This window comes from Lachnellula hyalina (genome assembly GCF_007821495.1).
Source record: "Lachnellula hyalina strain CBS 185.66 chromosome Unknown contig00023, whole genome shotgun sequence".
Taxonomy (NCBI): Eukaryota; Fungi; Ascomycota; class Leotiomycetes; order Helotiales; family Lachnaceae; genus Lachnellula; species Lachnellula hyalina.
The window spans coordinates 124952-152809 of NW_022157137.1; the positions used below are offsets into that span (position 1 = coordinate 124952).

General features: G+C 47.6%; 7 protein-coding genes across 7 annotated transcripts; 3 read left to right on the forward strand and 4 right to left on the reverse strand.

The window, feature by feature from the left end:
* Positions 1-2777: 2777 nt before the first annotated feature.
* Positions 2778-3347, forward strand: LHYA1_G002252 (uncharacterized protein; the record flags this gene model as incomplete). The annotated part of the gene is made up of 1 exon (XM_031147229.1): positions 2778-3347. The coding sequence occupies one exon, from the start codon at positions 2778-2780 to the stop codon at positions 3345-3347; it is 570 nt and encodes a 189-aa protein (XP_031007795.1).
* A 1777-nt stretch (positions 3348-5124) lies between these two features.
* dbp2 (ATP-dependent RNA helicase) lies at positions 5125-10318 on the reverse strand (the record flags this gene model as incomplete). The annotated part of the gene is made up of 16 exons (XM_031147230.1): positions 5125-5177; positions 5242-5409; positions 5462-5590; positions 6026-6133; positions 6187-7155; positions 7216-7406; positions 7486-7822; positions 8359-8430; positions 8482-8568; positions 8613-9033; positions 9083-9148; positions 9196-9346; positions 9395-9554; positions 9600-9984; positions 10031-10113; positions 10186-10318. The coding sequence occupies 16 exons, from the start codon at positions 10316-10318 to the stop codon at positions 5125-5127; spliced, it is 3513 nt and encodes a 1170-aa protein (XP_031007794.1).
* Positions 10319-13366: 3048 nt separating this feature from the next.
* On the reverse strand, positions 13367-16568 carry CSE1 (Importin alpha re-exporter; the record flags this gene model as incomplete). Its single annotated transcript, XM_031147231.1, has 7 exons — positions 13367-13988; positions 14040-14343; positions 14394-15798; positions 15851-16021; positions 16078-16245; positions 16304-16446; positions 16475-16568. 7 exons carry the CDS (start codon positions 16566-16568, stop codon positions 13367-13369), a joined length of 2907 nt encoding a protein of 968 aa, XP_031007801.1.
* Positions 16569-17674: 1106 nt separating this feature from the next.
* On the forward strand, positions 17675-22612 carry tsc2 (Tuberous sclerosis 2-like protein; the record flags this gene model as incomplete). The annotated part of the gene is made up of 2 exons (XM_031147232.1): positions 17675-18034; positions 18083-22612. Coding segments are annotated over 2 exons (4890 nt in total), but the record flags the coding sequence as incomplete, so codon positions are not given.
* Positions 22613-23174: 562 nt separating this feature from the next.
* Positions 23175-24286, reverse strand: andH_3 (Oxidoreductase; the record flags this gene model as incomplete). Its single annotated transcript, XM_031147233.1, has 2 exons — positions 23175-23845; positions 23932-24286. 2 exons carry the CDS (start codon positions 24284-24286, stop codon positions 23175-23177), a joined length of 1026 nt encoding a protein of 341 aa, XP_031007799.1.
* A 999-nt stretch (positions 24287-25285) lies between these two features.
* ISCA2 (Iron-sulfur cluster assembly 2-like protein, mitochondrial) lies at positions 25286-26088 on the forward strand (the record flags this gene model as incomplete). Its single annotated transcript, XM_031147234.1, has 2 exons — positions 25286-25594; positions 25663-26088. 2 exons carry the CDS (start codon positions 25286-25288, stop codon positions 26086-26088), a joined length of 735 nt encoding a protein of 244 aa, XP_031007798.1.
* A 346-nt stretch (positions 26089-26434) lies between these two features.
* Positions 26435-27699, reverse strand: rpl-7 (60S ribosomal protein; the record flags this gene model as incomplete). Its single annotated transcript, XM_031147235.1, has 5 exons — positions 26435-26559; positions 26612-26946; positions 26998-27164; positions 27361-27562; positions 27656-27699. 5 exons carry the CDS (start codon positions 27697-27699, stop codon positions 26435-26437), a joined length of 873 nt encoding a protein of 290 aa, XP_031007821.1.
* Positions 27700-27858: the final 159 nt, after the last annotated feature.

The following is a 27858-nucleotide window of genomic DNA, read 5'->3' on the forward strand; positions in this document are numbered from 1 at the left end:
ACGGACCATCAGATCCATAAGCAATCAACTTGGGCGCACGACCCGAGGTACCGGCGTGAAAGCCTTGATCCCACGAGTCGATGCCAAATCGTCTTTAACAGCGCATACCATACCTCCTGTAGTGGAATCCCATTGAATGGTAAACAAACTCTGGGTGGCTTCCAAGTGCCTCGCCTTCCTGCATATCTCGAGACCATGAACCCTCTTGGCAAAGAGCAGCTTCCAATACATCAATCATCCCAACAAGTACACCTGTATTCCACTCCAGATCTCCGTACTCCCAACCAGCAAATCTCGTACCAGTCAGTTGGTGTCGATGCCTCGTCCGCGATACAGGACTGAGGGCGCAGAAGTCGGATCTGATCCTTTATCTGCACCACCGTTGCGGTCTCGCTTGCGAGAGTCTGTGTAAAAAGCAAAGGCTATGGGTGATCGGACCATCATCCATTGACATGGCTTCACGAGAACCTGACAAGTGACAGTGATTTCGGGCGAGCCAGGACTTGCATAAACTAGGTACAGTAGGTACTGATGCGTCCTCGTCGTCTCTATCTCACCGCTGTTTCTGCCTTTCTTGGGATGTCGATCGAAGAATTCATTGTCGACAATATGCATTTACGCACTGAGTTGAGGCCTACCCATGTTACACTGCATTGGTGTGCCGGATTTAGTCGATATTGGCCAATAAGATGGCCGAGTATCACGTGTGTGTGTTTGGTCAGGGGATGTCGTAGCTAATAGCTATAAGATGCACCAATCAATCTTCTGACGAGGTCATTCGGGGCTATTGTGAGTGGGAAGTATACTGTTCCTCTTTTCCAGAACCCTACATAAAGTTTGTCTTACAATTCATGGTGAGTTGGTCTCAAACTAGAGCGGCGCTTAATCTTTGTCCCTGGTCTTGAATAACCAGCATGTTCTAGACCAAGATCTGTCACATTGATCTTCGAGCGGCAATGAGATCTAATGATATGGAGACGTCTTCTGGAAGAACTTTACCTCATATTACTGGCCAAAGGATTCTGTCATACGGAACAAGCCAGAGAGCGCCACAGACGTGTTACAAGTGAGAGAAGCAATGGGGATTGGAAAAAGAAAAAGAAAATACTGTTTATCATTAGCCTCAGAGAGTGAGCCGTTTCATAAGTGGCTCGGGTGGCTGAAACTAGTGACCAGCTCACTGCCAAATCCTCCGCACCTTGGAATGTTATTTGGAAATTGCCTTCTTCATCAAATCCTGTCTTCCAATCAGACTCGACAACAAAGAAGAAGCAAGATCAAGATGGTAACACGTGACACCCCTTAAACCCCTTAAGCCCCCTTTTTGGTATTTGTGAAAGACCCTCGAGCTCGACCTGCAATACTTGCCGCTGCCAATAGCATCAACCATCGACCGCTCGAAGGACACCATCAGTTTCCACGCCTTCAATCGACTGCCCAAAAAGCATCAAAATTCAATTATGAAGTTTTCATACGCTGACGCACCAATCTCCGGCTCAGGTTCATTCCATAGCATCATTCAAGTCAAACAATAAGCTATCCATCTGAACTTCCCCACACGAACGAAAGACTCGGCACACAGCCCGCACCTCATGATCCGAGCCTGACTCCGAATGCTTCAAAAGTGCGCTTGTGCCTCCCTCAGATTCGGTCTCAAGATCGTCCCTGATCTGCGACGGCATGAACTGATGTGGGAGCGAGAGCTTATTCTTATACTTAACCCGAATGGTGGTTTGCAGTTCATAGCTTATCTTTCAGATCAGATCAGATCTCCCGCGTGAGCAGCAAGTGGAACCGTTTGTGTCGCGTCTCGGCAGTGCTTGTCGTCCTCTACATTACATACAATACGAGCTGGTCTCCTGCCGATGTCCAATTTTGAGGATACATGAATAACTGTCGGCTGATGCATTATCTGATTGAAGCTGCCAGATGTCAAAGGTACAGGACTGTATGGATGATTCGATATCGATAGAAGATCCGCTACCAGAATCAATAATTAGACGCTCTGATGCCCCCCCCTCCCTGGTAGAGTTGAAGAAAGTGAAAGAGTGTGTGGCTTTGCAGAAGATGGAGTGAATTTCATCTCCGAGCTTTGCACAATCCACCGTTAGAGTGGGTCCACTTCGGCCATCTGATGTCCTCATTGGCCCTGGTCCCACTTTAGCCGCTTGTACCTGGCTCGGCTTGACTTGCTTGGGAGTAGCTCAGAAATGGCGCTGCTGGCCATCAGGAGAAGAAGAACGGTCGGTCGCCCTTGCGTCGTTTGTTCGTTCGTTTCTCGCAACAACCTCACAAAAGATCATCACGAACGTCGACGTCTCGCCCTCTCCTCCCCTCCTTCCTTCCCTCGGGATTCTTACACTCATTCCAGGTATCAGCTTCACTCTCTTAGCTGATCACCGTCCATTCCTTCCTTTATTTACTCCGGATCTCCCGCACCTCTCGCGAACCCGTACCTACTCTTGCTCCTTGCGTAAGTGCATTCTTCACGTCTTCCCACCTTTTTCTTCTTGTTGTTGTCTCTGCTGCGACGCGATGCCCTTGACATTGTATCGCGAATTGAACTGCAATGATGGACTCATGGCCGCCACTCAATCGCAGACTCCAAGCTGACCATCAATATCAGCCAATAGTCTCAATACAGCTCTTTGACGACCATCAATACGTGCTCAACACAGCAAGATTCGATTCCCATCACGTCCAGTTACCCGATAATACGAATACCAAAGTTCTTCACGACTCGTTCTCGTAAATAAATACCTACATTACAGATACCAATGGACTCGGTATCAAACATCATAGCCAGAGGCAGCGCCATACTCGCCGTCCGTGACGATTCCAACACTACCAGAATGTCCAACAGCATGATCGATCTCCTGATCGCTCTCATGGTCCTGGTATTCATTGCCCTTCTCCTAGTCGGAACCCTTTACATCGTGCGCAAGATTCGCCGAAACAGAGCCGTTGCACGGCAGCAACTCCCCACCTACAACGAACAACCCGTCAAAGGCCACCACCGTAGCCTGACAATCACCACAACCCCAATTGGCCGTGGCTCAAGTATCTACGTCTATGACGAGAAGTCAGCTATGCTAAACAGCCCCCCAACCACACCTACATCGGCCGTGCCTGAAATCCGCATCACGTTCCCCGATGAGCAGGACGAGTCCGGAAAGCGCAAGAGCGGCCGTGTGGTGGTGGTACGGGTTGGCGAGACCAGCGTTGGACTCGAACCCTTGAAGGAAGACGAGCAACTGCCTGCGTATGAGAAAGAGGGCGGAGAAAGATTCCAATCCATCGACATGGAACGGATCGGCGGCCTGAAAGAAAAGTCAACATGGTCATAGAGCATTTCAAAGCCACGACCAACGTTTTTCCTTTCTCATTAGGCGTCTCTTTTTTCTGCACAAAACTCCTCGTCGATCTCGCCATCACTCATAACTCACGGTTCCTCTTGTACATGACCAACAAACACTTTCGGGACGGTCCAAATCTTCTTCTTCAATTCGCTGTAACGACTTTGCAACCATCCGGCGGCATCTTGTTTATCAGTGCCCTTTTTACACATCCCTTTTGTGCCTCGCTCTGAGGACGGAGTTTATTTTGGTAACTACACTACAACAAACAGATAAATGATAGTTTCGTGTGGGTTGATTGAAGGAAACCTGCTCCGTACATTATATGCGCGCCAAAATACAGAAAGGGGAGGACCTTCTCATCTCCATCTCGACTCGAACTCACAGCAACAATTTGTCCATTGGTTGGCTTTCTTCATGGACGCTTGAAGGAAGGCTGGGTGTGAGGAGGGAGAACGGAAGAAAGGGTCCTTTTCTTATTACCTGTTGTACTTAATGTATTCTACGTAATTTTTCTAAACTCACTTGTTGATAACACGAATTGATGACTTCTTTTCTTGCATCATGGCATGATGTGATGTGACTGACCTAAGTGATTTTGTTTTTCATTACATTGACCTGCATGAAAGGAGTCGGAGATATAACAAGTAGCAAACTGGTCTCCGTGTCGACCGTGAGTACGAGTTTCAAGCTCCTACAAGCCTACAGATCATCATTCATCTAGAATGCAGTGCGTAGTATCCAAGATATCACACATTACATGATCGTTCAACTCCCAGCTTTGTAGACTCCTAACCATGACTTTCTTTCACTTCTACAGATACCGTAGGTAAGTACCGTACCCAAGGAAGAAGGCCAGTAAATAGTTAAAGCTAGTACGGTACAGTACAAGGGATCATCTACTATACGTATTCCACTCCATGCTCTTCCTATTGTACCTGCTATAATGTACTATACTATATTGTATGCATTTGGTTTACAAGTGTAAATAGATGAGGGATGCTAGTTCTTGCACCAGGATGTTTCTTATTTGATTATCTTTCAAAGATCTGCATCGGTGGGTGGGTGATTGGATGCCTGCCTGCTTGATTGATTGGAAATGGGTTTTGGTTTTTGAGATACGGGCTCGAGTATGTGGAGGAGGGATGGCGTGGGAAGATGGTAGGGAATATAGACATACATGGTTTGGTAGAGGTGACGGAAAGAGGATGCGGTAGTTGGAAGAGAACAAAGTCAGAGGGAAAGCTATCTGATGCCTTTCAGTCAAATTTTCAACAATTTATTGCTTGAATTGCTCATCTATCATACTAACTAGCGAGCTACACAGTCTATGTTCCACCGAGAAATTGCAAACCCCTTAACAGTCCATCGAAACCCCAAACTTCGGCAAAGAAGTCAGTGTTTCGAAAACACATAGATGGAGAAAAGCTAAGAGCAACCTAAGAGTCTATGAGTAAGCAACCGCCTAGAGTACCCACGACTCTCTATCTAATATCCCATGCATGTCTGTCCATCCATGTTCCCTGAAACAACGCAATTTTTTGTCAAGATAAAAAGAAAGAAAGGGAAAGAAAAGCCATCAAGATTACAAGAGTGAGCACGTTTTACCCTCTCCCAACCTCTTGAGTCCATTAAACGCCTAAGGGAACCTTTCTGAGAATGCTGCTTTGCCGAATTTCGATTCGATGTTCGATATCTTGTAAGGATCGATATTCGGACTTTCGACGACGGTTTTGTGACGTAAAAGTCACTCGGGTATAATCGGATCTCACCAACGCCGACTGCCTCCGAGAGGAGCAGCATTGGAAGAGGTAAAACCTCCTACCAACGACCTTGTTAGTTCCATCAGCTGATGAACGGGGGGAGGAAAGGATTCTGAACTTACCACCACCGCCACCACCTCGGCCGCCTCCACGTCCACCACGATATCCTCCTCCTCCTCCATAGCGACCGCCACCGCCTCCACCATATCTTGTCATCTCGGCAAGACGTGGGTCAATCTGCTGCTTAGCTTCAGTCAGAACGGAGACGAGATCACGGGCCTGCTTCTGGTCTGAATGATAGAGTTAGCTTGGTTACGTTCGAATGGTTAGGAAGGAACTTACTGTCAGTTGTGAACAGCGTAATTGCAGTACCATTGGCACCGGCACGACCAGTACGACCAATACGATGGATATAATCCTCCGAGTTGTTCGGGTAATCATAGTTGAACACATGAGTAATGTTACGAACATCTTCATTGATGGGTTAGCAAGAACAAGAAAGAGTATAGCAACGTTCCAGGCGGCTAGTGAAGAAGCTGCATTTGAATGCATCCAATACTCTCTCGGCATCTGACATGAACTGTCCATTGCGGGTAGTGCCAGGGCAGGTAAATCCACACATCCTGGTCCTCTTGTTTGGGGGTCTTGGAGACAGCTTGATCGAGTCAAGAATTGCTAATTCCACATCTTGTACCCGAAGAATCACTTCTTCAGTTTGGAATCACGAGGGTGGCAAAAACCATGCAGCACCCTACTTCCAAGACACCCTTGAATAGAGAACCGAAAGATACGAAAGAACCCGGGCATATACGCAATCTAGAGAGGGCCTGAGCATTGAGAGTAAAGCACTACTCGGTAGCCCACTGGGCGTTGCTGTGAAGGGGGAGGGGGGTGTTTTATTCATACCAATACCACGGGAAGCCACATCAGTGGCAACCATGATGGGACTCTTGCCAGTCTTAAACTCATTTAGGACCCAATCACGCTCGTTCTGTTGTTTGTCGCCGTGGATGGCTAGAAAGTGTTAGCATGCAAAACAGGGAAGAGAATGCACATATTAAACTTACAAAGCGCCGGCCATCCATCTTGTCGGAGGAAACGTGTGATATCGTCAGCAACACGCTTTGTACCAGTGAATATCAAAATCTTGTTATCCTTGTCTTCCATGATCTTCTCGAGGTGCTTGGTCATCTTGTCACGCTTTTCAAATTCAGAGACAACCTCGACAATTTGAGTGATTCTATGGTTAGCAGAGAGTTCCAGGGAACCGATGTTGACCTGGATGAAGTCGGTCAAGTAATCGGAGGCAAGAGCACGGACTTCCTTTGGCCATGTAGCAGACCACATGCAAGTTTGTCTGTCAGGGCGAATTTGGCCGAGAATCTTACGGATTTGTGGCTCGAAACCCATGTCCAACATACGATCAGCCTCGTCGAGTACGAGATAAGTGACACGACGAAGGTTAGTCTTTCCGGACTCTAGCATGTCAATAAGACGACCTGGAGTGGCAATGCACACTTCCACGCCCTTAGCGAGGTCGCGGATTTGGCCACCCTTAGGAACACCTCCGTAGACACAGGTGTTACGGATGCGGGAGGATTTGCCAAACTTGGTGATTTCTTGTTGAATCTGAACGGCCAATTCACGGGTAGGAGCGAGGACCAGAACAATAGGACCGTCGCCTTGAGCAAGAAGGGGTTGCGCATTGATGTGGACAATGGCTGGTAAACAGTAGGTCAAAGTCTTTCCGGATCCAGTCTCGGCAATACCGACAACATCGCGTCCCGACAGAGCCATGGGCCAACCTTGAGATTGAATGGCAGTTGGTGCTGGAAAGCCCTGGGCCTTCACTTCGCTCATAACATAAGGTGGGAAGCCAGCCTCGTCAAAGGTCTCGACTGGTCGTGGGACATCGTTGCCTTGGACGGCGATGGAGTGTTCCTTTCTGAATTTGAGGACATCGGCTTCTGAACGGTTCGTGACTTGAGGATCTTCCTTGTAAAATGATTTATCAAACTTTGGCATGGCATTTAGATCTTGACGACTTGTTAGCTTATGCGTTTGCAAATAAAATAGGCTTCGGTGATACAACTTACCCCAGCTTTGCTTTTGTAGACCAGCTCCAAGGTTTGACATGCGGTCTCCGCCTGCACCACCTCCAAACCCTCCACCACCACCGCCTCCGTATCCACCACCTCCTCCAGAGTAGCCGTTGACGCTTCCTCCGCCGCCACCGTAGCCACCGCCGCCACCTCCAGAGTATCCATTGCTTCCACCTCTGGATCTTCTATAATGTTAGTATATGGATCTTGCAGCACGAGGAAAAAAGGAAATAGAATGTTGTTGCCTTGGAAATGATGCGTCACCCGGGGCTCAAAGCTGAGCTGAGCGCCGGCTTTGTCGCATCACGATACGCAAGACAACGAGATGCGTTCGACTTCACAACAATATTTAGACCGTAGGTTTTCATACCCGTTGGAATAGCCACTGGAGTAGTTATCGCGGCTGCCATATGAATCGTACCCATTAGAGTATCCTCCTCCTCCTCCACCGCCACCGCGCGATCCACCATATCCACCACCTCCGTAAGACATGTTGCTGATTTGTTTGGGTCGAAAGAGCGGATTAAGGTGAGTGAAATCGTGATATTACAGTCGGAATGGTTGTACTGTGCAGAGAGTGTCTTGAATGGATGGGAGAGCACTGAGCAGATGTGTTTGCGATGGATTTTAGAAACTTGCGGGAAGGTGGGAAGGAAAAGTTCCTGCAGAAAACTTATCTTGTTGGAAAATCTTTTGGAACGAGCGATGCCGAATGCGGACTACCGTATCCACTAGAAAAAAGACCCTTGCGACGCCACCCTTCAGTGCCTCGAGAGTGCGTGAGGCGAGTTCGCAACATTAAATTAATCTACAACCAGAGCTTCATAATACATACTTCTTCCCCGAATATGGTTTACAAGCTGAGTTAAACTCTTTTGGGCGGAGAAGAAAGGATGGCAGGCAGGGTATTTGGTGAAATGACAAGCGTAGAGACGAAAGCAAGTAGAATCTACATGCAAGGATGGTTTCACCATATTCGAATCCTAAAAAAGCTATCTAGGGACCAAAAGGCTGGTTTGAATATATTTAAAGCTCAAGCCAGCCCAGCTCGTCGGCAGTTTTGCAACGACCGAGAAAATAATATTGCTGTCTACATTGCTGCAATCTTGTATCCGCCATTTCTTGAATTTCTCATACCAAGTTGTAACATCACTGCCCATAAAACTGCTATGTTTGGCTTCCTCCCATATCCCAAAAACCAGTCTCCATCTGTTTAGGAATTAGCAAATACATAGGTCCTCTTGGACTAAACCGGAACACTTACTCTGGTTGCATGAATAAAGATCTTCGCCAGCTCTTCAATACGGCTTGGTGATTGTAAGACGACATGTCTCTCAAGGAGGGCTTCTACAGTCAGTCTCCAGGTTGTCTGATGTAGTAGGGAAACTCACCAGATCCTATTTGCACGGCCTCCGAATAGTCATCCGCAACGTAGTTCTCAATCCATTGCCAATATATGTTCCCCTCGCGTTTTGTCTTTGGGTCCGCGTGAAGACGTTTCGCAATTTCACCGTAGCCGATCAAGCAAGGTGCCATGGAAACTTGCAGAGCAAGCCAATCTTCGGCTTGTCCGATATCGAGGACGTATCTGGTTCTGCAATTAGCTGGATCCCCCATCAGGTCTGAATAGTCTCTACCTTGTGTATGCTGTGCATGCTGCAATTCGTTGTTAACGGCGCCTATGGCTCTAAGGTTAGGCATACCTTGGCTCTCCTCCGTTGCCTCAATATCTTTCTTCGTCATACCGAAACCTTCGCAGTATTCAATGTGTAATGACATCTCGTGATGGATATGGCTCACGATTTTTGCAGCCTAGATTCTTTCAGCATTGATCCGGGGAAGGTGATGTGTCGCATCTCACAGCCGCAATATCTTCCATCGTTTTGGCTTTGTACCCAGCCAGAGCATTGGCTCTTGCGAATTGAACCTGAAATGATTAGCTAAATTCTATATATTTCTCGGGGAATCACGGACCAGGTACAAATAGTCTTGGACCAGATAATATTTGAATGAGTCGACTGGTAAGCTTCCGTCGGCAAGACTAGCTACGAAGTCATGATGGGTGTGTTCTCTCCAGGCTTTTTTGATATCAGTTCTGTCTAGGAGATATTCCAAGAAGCGACCTCTGAAATCATGGTTAAAACCTAGTTAGGAAGAAGGGACATTCACTTACGGTGCAAATGGTAGAGTGTAGGTTGAGTGAAAGTGGTTTATTGGACCATTTCCATGGCCAAGGTCTGTGGCGGTTCTGATTCCAGCCTCGACATATCTACAAGCCCCCTTCACAGCTTGGGCCATTTCCTGGCCACTTCCTAAGTTTGAAGCAATGGCAGCTGCTGTCGTTAGACGATAATTTTATTAAAAGGTAGTTTACTCACATGCCATCGAGCACCCAGTACCATGCGTGTTCTTGGAATTTTGGTATGCAGTTTCTATTCTTGTTACTTCTCCTTCTCCATACAATATATCGATCATAAGCTCTCGCTCCTCGTCAGTTTTGGCCACGGTGCCATCTTTCTTGAATGGTAAATGCCCTCCCTTGACTAGGACGTATTTAGGTCCCAGAGATTGCACAGACTTGGCAATTTCTATCAAATCAGCGACATTCTTGGGATCTTCAGCTGGTTGGCCAGCATCGGAAAGGAGCAGCTTCGCTTCGGGGACATTGGGCGTCAGAATGGTTGCGTGTGGAAGAAGAAGAGTCCGCAGTCCACGGACTGCTTTCGGTGGTAGTAATTGGAAACCACTGGTTGAGACCATGACCTGAATCCGTCAGTTACTTTCGTTTCTTTTTTGAAGTAACGCGTACAGGGTCAATGACCAGAATCTTCACATCATGTTTTTGAAGACATTTTGCTACAACTTCTATAGTCTCCACAGAAGCCAACATCCCTTTGAAGATTAGATTAGTGCACTTCTCATCTCCAAAGAATTATAGATGGGGCAAAAATAAAATATTTTTACCAGTCTTTACCACATCGACACCAATGTCACTGATACATGCGTCAATGAGTTTGCCCACAAAATCTGGCGGGGTGTGATGAATATCCACAACCCCAAGAGTATTCTGGGCTGTCAAGGCTGTAGTTGCAGTCATAGCATAACATCCATGAGCTGCGATCACCTTTTGATCTGCTTCAAGACCCCTGAAAAGTTGAACGTGCCATGTCAGCTGGCGTACTCTTCAAAGTAGGAAAGTAGGAGCAGAGTCTTTATTTGACTTTCGGAGTAACTCACGCCCCCCCAGAACTGTCTGAACCAGCGATTACAAGAATACGTCCTTTCCCCATTGTACAGTGAAGTTGATAACAGTATGATGAAATATATAAAACCCTGCTCGGGAAAACCCCAGGTCAGGCCATTGGCTGATTATGTCAGCAACTTTCATCCACCCTGTTGCACCTAGTACACCCAACACCATGTGCACAGGACTTGGTGCACGCCCCCATTTCAATTCTAACAACACCAAAACATATTATACTACACCACACTAACTGATGGGTCGCATGGCTGGACAGCTCGGGGGGCTCGTGGGTATATGCGCTGTGGCTGTTGTTGCATGAATTGCATGACTCTCTAATAAGCCTCTTTTGATTACAACAGCACTCAACTTTCATCAGAAGACAGCATATTCCACTCAAGATATCCAGAGCTGTTCCTCAACTGGTATCTGTTCAATGGCGACGATATCCACCAATAGATCCTTGTGGGAGCAGTTGCCCACCGAGTTATGGGGCATGGTTTTTGCTTTCCTCACCCAAAGCGACCATCTCAACCTGAGCACCGTTTCTAAGAATATTCATAGGGTTGTCGAGCCAGTCTTGTATTCCGAGTTCAATTGGATCCCGGGGACTGATGGGAAATCCCCCCCACCGCCATCAATCTCTAACTTGGAGGGTGTCGATGTTGCGGAATACACAAGATCCAGGCGAAAAGAAACGGCATTGGACTCCAGGAAAATACGGCCCTCCTCCATATCTTCTTCTTCGAACCCTCTTGCATCGGCCGATACTCGCTCACTACTTCAGACATGCGAAACTACTGGCCGCAATGCCCTGCCATGGATTGTTCTACAGTGCCCATGAAGCACGTGAAGGTGGTCTGAGCTATCAAGCAAACGGTATATGCGGCAGTCTTATTGCGTGCATGGATCACGTCTCGAAGAAGAACTGGTTCGAAGGTTTGGCCAAAGGGACTGTAGATGTGGCGGTTGCCCTGCTACTCTCAAGAATGCACCAGCTTACGACAATCGAAATAAGAGTTCGCTGTGGTCTGTCGCCAGAAGCACGATCTTTGAAGCACTCACGCTCCCCCAATATTTTATGCAAACCGCGACAATTAGGTCAGTCGTTATTTCTGTCGACTTTGATGAAGATGGCAATCTGAGTTTCAATCCTTGGGAGGTAAATATGTTCGATATTGCCGCCCAAGCTATCTGGACTACTCAGCATCCCCCGAGTCGAGTCACTATCTATACCTTGCTTTGCCCCGTCACCTTACCTCTGGAGATATTATAAACCCTATGCCTGGCATCTCAAACAACTTCGCCTCAAACATGGTAGTCTCCGTGAATACCACTTACGCAGCATGCTGAGTCAAACACCAAACCTCCAGGAGCTTGACTGTGACCTGGTCTACGACTGCCGATTAGATCAATTCTTGGACTGCCAAATTCTCCAAGCTGCTCTGAGACAAGTCTCCGGGTCTTTGCAGAGGGTAATAATAGATATCGAAGTTCGCTACAATGACGGCTGGGATGTTGTCAATACCATGGGATCAATGAGACATTTCAAAAAGCTGAAGTATTACCCTATTCCAATGGTATCAACAGCACTTGTGTTAACACCGCTCTTCTAGACATCTTGAAATTCCGCTGATAACACTCATGCCGGACGACCCTAGCGTCTTGGATCGGATCCTACCAGACCAGCTGGAAAGCTTAATCATCTATCCCGACCCTTATAACCCAAACTTGGACAGACACTGTCATGCCGTGAGACAGGTGAAGAGATTCTACCAGAAAAGGCCATGGTTGAGACCAAAGCCCAAGACTTCGTGGATCTAGGCTTAGGAAATAAATAGGCAACGGATCGCTCTATTGGCATGGCTGGACACTAAGGTCTTGGGTTTATAAAACTGAAAGTTGATCTGAAAATGCATGTTGTCTCAACCATGAGCATAAGATGGGCGATTCAAGCCTACCTGGCAAGTCTCGCGAGTTCTCTTCACATTCTACTCGTTAATGATTTCGACATCGAACGTCTAATTTGCGTGCTGCCTCGCGAATCCACCCTCCGAACAAGCTTTACTTGTTCGGCATTGCATTTATACATTCCATTTAAAATGATTCTGGCTTCCGCGGCATCTTTGGGTTTGAAGAGAAGAGCCTTATCTGATTTACCACTAATACAATACTCAATCCACCAGAAAATCTGTCTGTCCCCTCCTCCCTCAGGCTTTTAAGTCGAGAGTCAGGAGCCTTTGAAACAACACTAGCATATCTAGAGAGCATTCGAAATGGCAATTGGTGAAAAAAAGCGTCCAACAACGACGATCGCATCATCTATCAAATACTCCAAGAACCCCATACTCAGGCAAACTAGCTTTCCTCTCACAAACCCCCACCCCACTTGGAGCAATAGCATCTCTCACAGCCGGGCTTCTCGCTGGCGGTGGGACTACCACGTTCAAGCCATCAGCTGAAGAATAGGGGATTGTTTTCGTATTTCTACTGTCTAAAGACGTTGTTTTGATCTGTGGGAGACTGGGGTATCAATTGCACGGTCTCATGATATGTCCCCAAAGACATTCTGCCTAAAGCGCACGTTTTGATCGCTTGACCTCATGCCATAGATGGGATGCTTTCTTTGCTGAAGTATGAGCTTTCCCATCGGTAAAAGGACTTGCTATCTACCGAGGACGCGGATGTAAAGGGACCGGGGAAGATAAGGACCCTGTTTGAAGGAAGCCTGGAGAAAATAACTCGCCATCGCAATCAATATCGAGACTGGAACAACAAATCTACCGCTTTTTATTTTTGCGCTCTGGGTATGTATGGCCCCTAGAGTTACATATATGCTTCTTCAGGCCAATCATCTCAATCATCTTTTCATATTATCTTTTCCCTCGTAAGTTCCCTCATCCCTCACTGCATGTAAGAAACCAGAACGGCCTTCGCCTCTGGTGACAGCCGTTCATTCACATATCCTCCGATTGCGCCTCCGTGTCGCGCATCTGCGGCCTTTAGGTATGAACCGACCCAAGGCTTCACATTCGTCACATCCGGACACTCATCCTTAGGCTGCTTCTTGCAGGTATTCAAGGGCGTAAAGCCCACGCCGAAGCTTAGGTCGTCGACATCTACTTCGACGACTGCATCGTCGGCGGCGACTGGCATCGGAGGGTTTTCAAGCAGCTTTAGAAGAGCTTCACAGGTCTTGCTCCAGCCTTTCAGGTACTTGACCGCGAAGGCCTGCGAATCCGTCAAGGTCTTGGTAAGAGACACAACAGCGAGTTTGCGGTCGGTAGGACGGGCAAGCTGTTGGGTCGTGGGGAGAATGATTGTTAGGTAGATGGGAACGAAAACGCCGTCTTGGACGCTATCACAGTTTTTGATGAAGAAGTCAGCGCCGAGGCCAGACTGATCGCGAGAGGAGATGAGATGATAGAAGCGGACAAATCGCTGCTTGAACTTCTCGGGTGGGTTGCTGTTAAGTCGTGTGAATATGAGGGTGAGAATCGTAGGGAAATATTGCTGGATGACGTTGCTGTAGGGGTACATTAGTGAATTTTTATGAATTTTGGAGCACAGAACTTACGCATCACACGAAATAAGCACAGCTTCCAGGACATCGAAGCTATATATTTCCGAAGACTTCTTCGACAAAAGCTTCTGGAAGATGCCCAAGATCGGCTCAACTTGATTATTCGCAACAATCTCGGCGGCACTTCTGGGGATGATAGACGTCAACAATCGTGCAAGTGCTGGTACATTGCCTCTCGACTCCCATAAAGCTGGCATCAGAATCGGAGTGACCAGCGCCTTGTAGTAGTCAGAGAGCGGACCATGGGGGCGTGCCTCTAGCAGGGCGGCGAACAGCTGGAAGACGTATGGCATGAATTCTAAAGATTGATCAGCATGGAACAAAAGCTCTGTAATTTCTCAGTTCTACCTTGAACGTCGTTCTGTAAGACTCCTGCAAATGGTGGGTATAGGTCATTTTCAAGCTTTTCTGGTTGTGCCGAAGCAGAGTATCTGACCAGCGCACCCATCGCCTCAAAATGATAATAGTAGAAGCGTGGATTACTTGGATTCTTGCCGATAATATCCGTGATATGAATTAAGTGTTGTAGAACAATGTCCGTAAGCGGGATCACTCCATCCTTGATCACAATCAAGACTCTCATAACGCAGCGCATCAAGAATTCGTTTTCTTGGATCTTCTCTGGAGCCGGGTCTTTCTCTACGAGTTGGAATAAATGCTCCAAAAGGTCCTTCGAGAAAGGGGCCACATCTTCCTTGCCAAAGATATGTTCCCCGGCATCGTTGGTGAGGAACAGAACTCGCTCTACTGCAATCGACGCGTAGGTGTAGACGACGTAGTTTGAAGATGCCAAATTCTTGACCAATGGTGGGAAAGCTGCGCTCCACTGTTCCTTGGTCAATTGACTCCGGAAAGTGTAAAGGTATTTGATGGCATCAACTTTGATGATTGGCTCGACTCCAGTATCGGCAACAAGATCACCTGCAATATTATTCTGAAAGAATTCAACTACACTGAGAAGAGAATTTGTGGTCTTGACTCCGTGAGTAGTCGTGATGACACCTTTCGCAGCGATGGCTGAGAAGAGGTAAACCGCAGTATCCTTAGACTTCCATTCGCCCGCGTCTTTCTTGAAAGCCTCCAAGTAGTGGGTGATGTAGCGTCCAACAACCTCGGTGACCAAGCTTTCAAACTTATCCAAAAGCTTTCGCAGAAAGTCTGTCGCCGCTCGTCGTCGAGTATCAGCATCAGAGCCTTCAAGGTCCCTCCGAATATATTCGATAGGCTCATCCTCGAATTGCTCAACATCTGATTCCCGTAGGCTGACATTAGGAAGAATGACCTTCTCCACCACCTGCCCCAGAATTTCTTGGTTGTTGAAGTTTTCAGCGTGTTGTGGAATGCTTGCCACAGCCGTCAAAAATTGTAGTGCTTTACTGACTAAAATGTCGAATTTTGTCTCCGGGCCAATTGTTGTCAACAAACTCCACGAGCTCATGATAAATGGCTTGCACAGTTCTCCAAATGCATCCTCGTATTTCTGCATGTACAGTGTCATAGCCTCGCAGATACCAGCCTTGACGAACTCCAAGGGTCCAGATTCAGATTCATCGTCTGTCGCGAGCAAAGGATTTTCGTATGTAAGGTATTTGTGGAGGAGAGATGTAACGCTGGGTAGATTTTCTTCGAAGATTGGTGGGAGATCCTGGGACGAAAGATCGTAGAAAAGCTTCACTAGCAGGTTCATAACTTCAACATATTGCTTCAGCACTTCCTTGTTGTTCTTGTTGGCTTCAATCTGCTGATCGGTAGTCTGTGTAGAAAATCAGTTCCCAGCCACCATGTAGGATAAATACAGGACATACTTCGAGCAATTGTACGAATGGTTGTCCGAATTTCGACAGCACATGGTTGATCTCTGTATATAAACCATCAGATGCAAACAGAGGTCGCCATCGCTTAAAAATAGAGTGTGCCACTTCCAAAACACCAATATTGACCTTGGGATTGTCAGGTGTCAGGCGCGACACCAAGTCCTATATGCAATCAGCATAAATAACAATATTGTAAGGTGTTTTTTGGAGGGACTAACATCAACCAACGTATCCCAACGTTCCCAGAAATCAGAGTCGGCGATTACGCTGATCGATTCTCCAAGTTGGGATTGGATTGAGGGGGGCACCGAGATCATCAAACCAATAAGCTCCTTCTTGATTGTTACGACCTCATTCTCTGCCAGTTTGTAGGATCCATCTTCGTCCTAGATGCTCAACTCAGTATATGTCCAATCTTCGAAGCCTGAGAGCAGCGCTACCCACCACCCAGTTGAATTTGATAAAATTCTTGAAGCACAAGGCTCCAGAAAGTCTAGTGTTCCGAGGAAGCGATTCGGAGGCGACAATATTCAAGAGGAGGAGGGAAAAACCTGGCTTCTTCTCTTCCTCCAAGAGGGCAGCCTCAGCTACAGATAGTTAGCGGGGAAAGTCAACAAACGGGGAAGCTGGCGAGCTTGCCTTGCTTATGCTGCTGAGGGTCTAAAGTGGCCTGGAGCAGCTGGGCAACAGTCTGCAAATCAGAAGCCATGTTGCAGCAGAGGAGGTGGTCTTGAGTTGGGAAAAAGAAGGTTGAGCAAGCGGTGATGATCCTATTCTATTGTTCTATTTGATACCTAAACAAAAACATTTCAGCCTCACTCAGTCGCAAGGCAGCGCCACAGCGTGAAGCCCGCTAGAATTCTGCCACCCCCCACCGCTCGGAGACCCGCACCGTCACTTCTGTTTCAGGGCATAAGGATAAGTAAGGTAAGGTAAGGTGTAAGGATAACGCAAGCAAGGCTAAGTGGGTTAAAGTTACCTAAGAAAGGTAAGAAGGAAACATACTTTGGACCGGGAGTACTGTATACATGATGATGATTTTGTTATACTTCCCGCTGCATAATGTATAACGTAAGGTTATACTTTTACCAATTGTTTACCAGAACTTTACCTCCTACTCCGTACCCTTCCCTTCCACTCAGGTTAGAAAACGTGGGACCGACTATACAGTAAGCGCGATAAACTCTGTCGATTTTTGTTAGCTTATCGCAGAACTTTTTATTATCTGCGTAGCGCAGGGCAGGCAGGCCGGAAGCAGGGGCAGGGTGGGTAGCTCCGAATCGTATTTGTATGCAAATCATCCATCCCGTCTGCTTCCCACCCACCTGACTTGTGACTTGATCTGGATCAATGTCTTCCGTGTCCTCACGCCCTCTTCAAACTCTGCCCCTTTCGCAATAAATATCCAGCTCTCCGATCCCGATGACAAATAATACCTATTATCCCGTCTCTTCCTACTGCTCGAGTACCCGCACACCAATTCTGCCTATGGACCTGAGAGCTTTCCTGGGCACCTAGTTATTCATCTCGTGGCGGGCTGATCTACATGCACTGCGGACTGCTATGAGCTGCGGAAGCTGCACTTGTTCCTCGCACTCGTGCCCGCATAGGATCTGATGTAGGTTCTGTGTTTCTCGGTGCCCTCCCTGCTGCCATGTTCTTTGGGTTTAAGGTTCTGGGCAATGCCAGCCCCATTTGAATCTGAATCTGAATCTGCATTTACAGGGCGAAGTGCCGTCAACGCCATGCGCCTCTTCCGCTCATAGTTTGCAATAAAAGAATAGAACTATAAAGCTAATGCTCCGTCGTTTCCAGTGGCCTCTTTCACCAGCAAACCCCTCGATCTTTTCCAACCGTTCTCCCCGCGCGAATCGAGCTTCTATGCCTCCGACCTCCGGAGACGCCCAGACTCCTGAGCCCAAAAGCACAAATGGACTTGTCAGTGTCTTCAAGAGTTTGACTGGCGGAAAACAATCCCGCAGTCCCAGTTCGCACACTCCCGCTCTGATAGCTCCTCGACTCAATGGCTTGAGCAGTTCCCCGCCTACAAACTTTGGAGGTCCTCCGAACTATGAAGAGTTATATGAACAGTTGAAGATCGGGAATCCTCTTCCAGATCGACTTGCGGCAGCAGAGGCGATACGCCATGCTGTTCAAGACTTTCCTCTGAGCGGTGTAGGTTCCCCCATGATTTGTGTTTTCGAAGATACTAACAAACTGCAGATAACAAGCATATTCAAAGAAGGGAAGGATCTCATCGAACCGACGAAAGCACCAGAAGCTCGAAATATTGGGTTTCAGCTTCTCACTGCATGCGTTCAAAATACATCCTCGACTGATCCGGAGCGATTAGCTTACTTCCAAGTCCTCACTGCCCCAGCGAACCCCGAAGACTTTCACCTACAACTTGCATCTTTGGTGGAATTGGCGAAACACGGCAAAGATTTGTCGGGCTTCCACTACCATACAATACCACTCCTGACAGCTTGGCTACGAGAATGCTTCAACGCTACCGCGTTGGCCCGTCGCTCATTACCTCGAAACAAAGCGAAAAGTAAAGCTCCGCTTGGCGAGGAATCCAACCTATCTTTGCTCTTTGCATTCATTGTGGATGTCATAAAATTCAGCTTCAACGTTTCGAGCGATGAGACTGCCGGGGACCTTATTGATGTGGTTCTCTACATATGCCTACAAACGCCGGTAGCGACTGATTTGAGAGCTTGTATCAATGTCATTGATACAATCGTCACCTATGGGGAGATTCCAAAGAACAAACTTGTTGACTGCGTCAAAGTTTTGTGTGCTATTCATTGCCTGGTGGAAGCTGTGGAACAAGAAGCATGGCGCTCGATCAGGACCCTCTGCCGCTCGCATAATGGCCAGACAACTGTTAGGATTCTTCTAAATATACTTCGCGATCCACCAGCAACTGGAGGTCCTGGCAAGCATGCTATTCGTGAAATCCGGGGAGCTTTGTCGGTTTTAGAAAAGTTGTTCACGAAGAGCAGTGAAAAGGGATATCCCCTGGTACCCTTCACACTCCTAGTACACGCTCTCAACAAAGTCGTGTCAATAAGACACACCAAAGTTGAGGCGGATGCATTGAAACTCATCCTATCTTTGTTCGGTGACGAAGGCGACGAAGTCCCAGACAATGTGATGGAAGAGGATTGGGCTCTGATGTTTGATGTAGTGGTGAAATGCTCGCGACGAGCGTTGGAGACATCTGACGGTAGCCCAGTTGCTACTAGGTCTCGAATGATAAGCCCCATGGGCCAGGAAGAGATAAGCGATCGAAATTTGGTGACTACTCTGGGGCAAACACTCTACAGTCTCATCGTTCGGGTAGAGCAACTCCTAGTCAGGTTCAAGGGCAGCGACTTCTACCAGCGCGAAGACTGCATGAACTTCTTCGTCCAAGTTCATGCTCACCTACCTGAGTCCTGTGCCGAACTGGTCATTGATTACTTCATGGACTATAGGTTATGCTACCCTACAGATCTAGATTGGAAGAGAAATATTAGGACAATCCTCGAGGCCTTCTTCGATGATCGCTCCCAGCCAACACCTATTCGACTCCACGCGATCGAAGCTGTCACGGACGTCTATCAGGTCGTGGAAATGATGGATGATCAGGAAGACCCTAATCTCATACCTGATTTTGTTTCGGCACTGCTGGATGACACGGGCGACGAGAAGGATATTGCAGTGTTACAGGAGCTAGTTGCCTTCGCCGTATCCGTTGCTGAAAAGGCTGAACGTCCCCTGTTCGACAAGGTCATCTATGCTATTCGTGGGAGCGTCACAAGTGATCGTCTTCAATCCCCGCTTGGATCTCCACCCGCATCTCGACACGGCTTAAGTAGGCCTGTATCTTCAGCTGTGCCCAATCCTAATTTGGTCCAGACTCCATCAAATGTTGTCACGAAAGGCTTCATTCAAATTTTCATGAGAACCATGGATAAATCCACCTTCAAAGCTCTTCGGATGTTCGAGGAAATACTCTCTATCGCCAAGTCTCCTGACTGCGAGACAGATGCGCGTATATCAGCCATGAAGATGCTTTTCCGCTTACGAGCAGACTGGGCGAATAGAGTCTTTTTAATTCCCCAGACTGAATCTGAGGGCTTGGCAGCATCTTTGTATCGAACAACAGGTTCATTAGCCAGAAAGCACGCTGCTGACGAAGCAGCACAGCAGCAGCGCTTGTCTAGAAATGAAGATGCTATCTCTCGTCTATCGCGGAGTACTTCCTTTAGTCAAGGACATTCTCAACCTAGACAGCCTGTCCGATTGGGAAGTGGTGCTAGCAGGACTCTCCAAAGAAATCACCAAATGTGGATGTATCCAGACCCAGAAGCCCTCCCAGAAAGTCCCTCTGACAACTTAAGCTCGCGGCTGATTTCCATCGCCAACGATGAAGATGATCATAAGGATGATGAAGCGAATGAGAAGGTTCTAGAGGATGGTGGTACTGGTGAAGGATCCGAACCCGAAAAAGAGCAAATTGAAACCAGCTCACCCCTGAAGCACCAGGCGACGCTAAATATTGGAATGTACGTTGAGACTGTGACTAGACTTCTGGAGAATCAGTGCGACTGGGAGGTCTATAGCTTCATTCTAGTTCACCTGCCCTCTCAGTTGACAAACCAAGCTCTCTTCAGAAGTCAGAGTGCGATTAAGAAGATCAAGGAATTGAGGAAGGTGCTATGTGATCTTCTCAAGAATGATAGCTTTCAAGAGCCGCCGGGCTCATCAGGTCTTCGTAAAGCCGACGTGGCAATCTGCCTCTTCCAGGTATTGAACATGGTCATGGGCTATCACCACCATTTTTTCAAGAATGACCAAGATGAAATTGTTCGAACGTTTGTGCTAGGAATAGGATCAAATTGGGAGCGAACTGCCAAATGTTGCATCCACGCTCTCTCCATATGTTGTCATGAGATGCCTGGATCGACAAGCAAGTCACTGATGACCATTCTCCAAAAGATGTCAACAATCATCACGCAGTCTCAGGTTGCTGTTCACATTCTTGAGTTTCTGGCCTGTCTTGCTAGGCTGCCCGACCTTTATGTCAATTTCAGAGAAGAAGAGTACCGAACGGTGTTTGCAATTTGTTTTCGTTACCTCCAGTACGTCAGAGACCAACCGGCCAAGGAAGGGTCTTCTCGCAGCAGCTATCCTCATGCGAGGAATTCTGCGGTCATTACAGAGCACAGTGTGTTTGAGAGCAACCTCCAACCGAATACATCAGACGATCTACCGCAATATGTATATGCACTGGCTTATCATGTCATTATATTCTGGTTCCTGTCACTAAAGCTTAATGATCGAGCAGGTCAAGTCAGTTGGATTGCCAAAAATCTCGTCTCAATAGATGCCAACGGCAAAGAAAGAATGGACGAGCAGGCGCAAGCTACGCTTGACTTTATGCAGCGCGTCGCCTATGCAGATGTCGACGATTCGAGAGCAGATCCTACCTTTACGTCTGACCGGTTTGGCGAGATCTTGAAGAAGCGATGGATAGTCGGCCAGAGTGTCGTGACTGTGGAACAAGCAACTAGGGGCGGTTGGGCTCAAATCACAAAACGCCAGCCGTCAGGAACTTCGTGCTACATAATCCGCGAGAAATTCAGCCGGCCTCCAGCACACCAGAGTCCAGTTTCAGCAGATTCCACGAGAGAATCTCAGCACTCTGATAATAACATGGTCCTCCCAAGTCACCTCTTGCTGCAGTTGACCGCCTCAATCCCTCAGGCTGCGGAGTCGATTCGTCCGATTCCATTACCCATGGATACTGCTATGGACCGAGCAATCAAATCATTGGATCGCAACTTCACTGTCGATGGCCACAAAGTAGGTGTGGTATATGCTGGTGAAAATCAAACGCACGAAGTCGAGATTCTGGCAAACATCATGGGCAGTACTGATTACACCGACTTTCTCACTGGTTTAGGCACCCTTACGAAACTGAAGGGTGCTGATTTCAACACCCAAGGCTTAGATCGCTTTGGCGACTCTGATGGCGAATATGCAGTCTGCTGGCGTGATCGTGTGTCAGAGATCGTTTTCCACGTTACGACTCAAATGCCAACGAATCTTGAGCGTGATCCGCAGTGCATTGGCAAGAAGAAACATATTGGTAACGATTTTGTCAATATCATATTCAACAACTCCGGTCATCCATTTCAATTCGACACCTTCCCTTCGGAATTCAATTATGTAAACATTGTTATTACTCCAGAGTCGCGAGCCTCGTTCGTTGCCACCCGGTTTCGCTCGAAAGCAAATGCAAAGAGCGCATTTTATAAAGTACAAGTTATGAGCAAGCCAGGATTTCCGGAGATCTCGCCGGCTGCGGAGACAAAGATCATGAGCTTGGAGGCCCTGCCAGGCTTTATACGCCTCCTAGCCCTCAATGCCTCGGTGTTCTGTCTCGTATGGGCAAACAGGGAGGGAGGAGAGAATGTGTCGTCATGGCGAAACCGGTTACGTGAGATCAATCGACTGAAAGAGAAATACGGGCCGAAGCCCTCTACTTCATCAACCACCACGCCCCCAGGCACCGCGAATGGTGTAAATGTACGAGATAGTGTCACCAGTCTCCGACGCTCGTCGGTCGCGAACTTCCTGACCAACACGAACGAGTCCAGTTCTCAGCGGTCATCGGTTCTTTCAACGGCCGAGACGCAAGTTGGCGGTAGTGGAGGGGATAGTATTGTGGATAGTCTAGACTTTTCGAAATGGGCGTAAAAATAGGTGACTGGCGTTTGTTTGGAACAGCATTTGGGAATTGGGAGGGATAATACCACAAAAGTTTTTGATTTTACTTATTATTCATGCTTCTGACAATCAGTTTTGATTTGGTTGAATTTTGGTTACGCATGTTACGACGGTCATCATGAAGCGTAGGCGTTCAAAGGAGCTTGACTGTTTAGTAGCCGGCGCATAGCCTTTATTAATGTCCATCACGTGGATGTTTTTACGGAGACGATTTCTGGGATAGGATGACCAAGGAATTTTCCTGTATAAATATTAGCTAATCATTCAATCTGAGGATATCAAATCTAATACATCTGACTATTGTGCTTGCTGTGAATGCTTCAGCATCCCGACACTTTCGATTATTCTTTTCTTTGTAAGGCCTTCGCACATAGTGCCCTAAACTTCCCAACTCAAGTAAGTTCATTCTGATCATAGCGGGGCGGTTGTTTACAAAGATTTTAGACCAGACTGAATTAAGATTGACAAATTCTGAAAATACGGTATGACGCTCAAAACTATCCAGACACCGAATCCAATACCAAACAAACTTCTATCCCGACCTCGCAAGCGCCCTTTCCCAAACAGCCAATGTACTCTCCCAAACCGTCTTCCCCACACCCTCATGCCTATACCTAACTAACACCGGCACAGCATCCACACTCTCATCCTTCGCCCCCAGTCTATAAACCCCGCTCTCCTCACTAATCTCCTTCACCCCCTCCGGCAACGGCACCGCCGCCGCCTCCCACCCATCCCTTCTCTTCAGGGGTGGAAACCTCGCACTAGTAGCCAGAAACACCCCTCTCTCCCCAGCCTCCTCAATACTCGTCGAGAAAAAATTAAGAACCGGTAAAATAAACCACTTGACAAAGGTCGCGGGCAGTGCCCACAGCCCCGTCATAGTACCCAGCAAGCGACCCAGGACACCGGTATCCACGAACCCGGGGTATTTGTGGATGAAAGTCACGCTTGGGTTAGTCTTGGCCAGCTCTTCGAAGGCAAGGGTTGTTTGCGTGGTGCTGTTCTTCATGGCTTTCAGACCGGAGAAGTTGGCTTTTACTTCTAGGTCCGAGAGGTCGATGTCGCCTTCACGGCCGCCGGCGAGGATGGAGATTACGCGCGGGTTGGGTGATGCTTTTAGCAGGGGGAGGAGGTTGTAGGTGAAGCGGAGACGGGTGTAGTAGCGCAGGGCATGCGGAATGTCTATCCCTTCTTCGCTTTCTGAGATGTCGTTGTTAGTATACTGTATGTAGTATGCGAAAGGGTGGTTTGGGGGGGGGGGGGGGGGGAGCAAGGAAATGAATTACGATTTCGACCATCGAATGATAGGTAGCCGGGTGAGACGAATAGGATATCTACTTTCGTCTCTTTGGATTCGATCTCGTCACATGCCTTGTCGACGTTCTTCATGAGTGAGACTTCTGTCTCGATGAAGTTCAATACGGCTTCTGGATTTGAGGTGCTGAGTTCGTCTAAGAGTGGTTTGGCGGCACTTTGGGAGCGGCCTACGATGTAGATTGTTGGGCTGTTGGCGTTCTTTGCGAATTGTTTCAGTGTGCCCATTCCAATACCACTGGTTGCGCCGACGAAGACGGCGACTAGGCCGGTGTTGGCTTTCTTGAAGGCTGCATTTGATGCGGCAATATCTTTGATGTTGACCATTTTGAGAGGTAGGCAACTTTCTGAGCTGTGGTTTTTTTTAAGTGGTTTTGAGAGATGAGTTTCTGGAAGGAAGAGAGGAAGGTGGTTGGTGGTGTGTATATAAATCTCAGATGTTCGAGTTTACAATGTAAGGAGAGGGTGGTATGTAAGTGAGACGAGAATGGCTGAGCAGTGATGAAAGTCTTTATACTTCTTCACTGGAAGAATGAGTCACCTACTATATATGTATCTCTCTCTAGCTTATGCTGCTAATCAAGAATGGCAATTCGAATTTAAATGCACCTGCGCCTGCGCCGTACGTGCCATAGTGTTGCCTCAATTCTCGCTGGGATCTATTTGGCGAGCTTGAGTGTGAAGGATGAACGGATCTTCCGTGGGCACTGATTTGTACTTCTGGCGCAAGCCACCGACAACCTTTCCTGATTTTAGCCTTTTGCCTTACAAATATCGCTGATCTCTTCGGAGACTTTTTGGGTCGCCTAGCATGTTCTACACTTAATACTGCAAGCGCCGGCTAAAGTTCTTACTATCTATTAGGTACTTTAGGCCTCAAGGGGCCAGAGGGATGCTAGCATAAAGAAAGAGCAGGTAAATATTCTGCTACAGTCAATAAGGAACGCTGATTAAGTGTAATCATTTTCTCTTTACTCAGTATCTGTCCACTGAAAAAAAAGGTATTCAACTTAAGTTATAAAGAAGCAGCTATATAACCTAGACTACGGGGTAAGGGGAGTCGCTAGAGTAGAGTAGGTACCCTAGAAGGGAAGATGCTAAACATCTTACTACCTTATGCTAGGCTAAAACCATCATAAGAGCCTGCTACAATAATCGACTCTTTGAAATGGGAGAAATGCATGAACTCGTACCTTTGAGTTACAAACAACATATTGCACGTGACCACTGACAAAGGCCGATATGCCGACATATTTCGATGATTATTCAAGCAAGACGCCAACATCCTTCAGCTTTTGTCCCTAGGCACAATTCCAAACAATGATCATGGCAACCCAGTCTCTCTCACGGAACTGCTTACGGATATGCACTTCTGAAGCACCCAACGCAGCCAGAGCTTTCCTCAAACTTGCCCCCACAAGAAGACATCTCTCCAACTTCGCCCCGCCGCCACTCCTAGATTTCCTCCTCCCACCATCACGATGCCTCTTTGCTCGGGCAGGCAAGCCTACAAGAAGCTCTAGAAGAACATTCACGTCTTCTGCTACAAGACAGCATACGAGTGCTATACATAACCCGCAAAAGGATGAGGATGGCAATGAGATGCATATAGAGATTACTCCTCGAGCTTCTAACGTATGATATGACTGTCTCATCCTACGTGGAAGTCTGAAAACTTATGCTAATGGGGATGTATTTTATAGAGACTAAAGGAAATAATGGCCAAAGACTCCAACCCCTCCCTCGCCCTGCGAATCCAAGTCGAAAGCGGCGGGTGCCATGGTTTCCAATACCTGATGTCGCTCACCACCCTACCCTCCCTACCCATCTCCTCCTCTACAATACCCCTAGAAGCGCCTCAGGCACTCAACACGTCCTCCAGCGACCCGAATGCGATGCCACCGGGATCGGCAGTCGAGAAAGGTGTTTTGGGAGAGGATGATACGGTGTTTGAGGCGGAAGATGGGTCTGGTGCGAAGGTGGTTATGGATGGACCGAGTTTGGATCTGTTGAAGGGGAGTAAGGTTGATTTTACGATGGAGTTGATTGGAAGCCAGTTCAAGATTGTGGATAATCCGTTGGCGACGAGTAGTTGTGGTTGTGGGACCAGTTTTGATATCAAGGCTTGAGGGAATGCAGAAATTGGGTCCGTTGCTCATGGATCCCGTTTCACATTCCAACATAGAGGACTGTAGTTTCTGAGGGGCTATATCTTGCTTGTGTTCGGTCGTCATGTAGTTATGAACCGGCAATTCAGACCCTGGAACAGACAACACTTTTAAACACAAATAGATAAACATCGAGAGATCACAAAGAGGATACTAGTTAGGAAGGAATACACTGTGCTTTGTCATGTTATTTTATTTTTATGCTTCTTTACGCCTCGCATGCCAGATAAGTAACTGAAGCAAGCAAAAACCGGAGAAGCTGAAAACAGACCCCGCGCCAGTATGATATCGTCCCATCCACATAAGCTTAGTTCATTTGTCTGATCAAAGCGTTGATCTTGTCCTCACGGTTTCCGAGATCACCACCTTCCACGAAATGACGGAACTTTCTTGTGCGGAACCCACCAGTTGGGTTGGACAGCTTGAATGGCCCTATTCCCTCTCATTAGTATTGTTTTTAACGAAAGGACTCAATTTGACTTACAGAGGAAGTTGGCGGCTTGCTTGAAGTTGGGGCCGACGGTGAAGATCTCGTGGATCAAATCCTCCATACAGACGATACCGTACTTGCCGAGGCTGGTCTCGATGATTGCGTTGTCGGTGAGGGCAATGCGTTGCTTCTCAACCTTTCCGTATCCGCGCTTGTAAATGAGCTCACGGACGGTCTTCAGGTTGGGGTATCCGTAGGCGATCCATGGCTCAACGACCTTCAACATCTCAAGGGTGGCCTTGGTCATGCGGACAAAGACACCGTTGTTGATCTGGAGGAGACGGAGAAGTTGGAGGATCTTGCGGGGCTTGGGGGCGATCTTGTTGATACTGTATAATTGTCAGCTGAATGCCCCCAGAAAATGAGAGATCGACCCTTACCCCTTGATACGGACAACGAAGACCAACTTATCCTCAGCAGGAATGTAGAAAGAACCATCTTGCTTGGAGAGACGGGCAAGACGAATCTTCTCACGCTCTACATCACGGTACTCCTTGACGTACTTCTCGGCACGCTTGAAGATGACACCGCGCTTCTCCTTTTGAGCCTACAGTTGAAGATGTTAGCTGTGATCCAAGTATAAACTTATAAACACAAAGGTGACATCTTCAATGACTGTTTCAGACCCGAAAGATGGTTAATTGGCGACAACATCGATACTTTTGTATCTAGTCGCGAAAATGGTGTTATGCATCATAATAGCCATTGAATGTCACCCTCGTGTATACGAAATAGCCACTGACCTTCTTCTTCTTCTCAAGCTCGGTAGTGCGCTCCGCGCGGGCCTTCTCCTGAGACTTGCGCTTCTTCAAGAGGGTCTCGGGAATGAGGATTTGGTCGGCGGTTGGGACGGATCTGCTCAGGTTAGTCGTTGTCCCACATACAACTTGTGTGGAAGAGCGCCGGGTGAGAATTGCAGCTAGAGCGCGACATTCTCGCAGGAGGCTAACTCGAAGTATGGATTTTATCAGTGAGATATCTCATGAAACCGCTCCTGGGGAGGATGGTATATTCAATTGACATTGCGTCTCAACTGACAAGACCTCGGACAAAGTCCAAGATTGATGCACTGCACGTAACATCTTTTCGTGCCCAGCGCAGAACGCATGAGTAGTACTTAGATTGTGCGGCAATGAATTTTAAAGAGAAGAACGAATCTTCAACCTCAAGACCCCGTGGTACCGATCTCCCCGCGATGGAGGGTGTTTAGGCCTTGATCGTCGAAGGAGAAGAAGTATTTC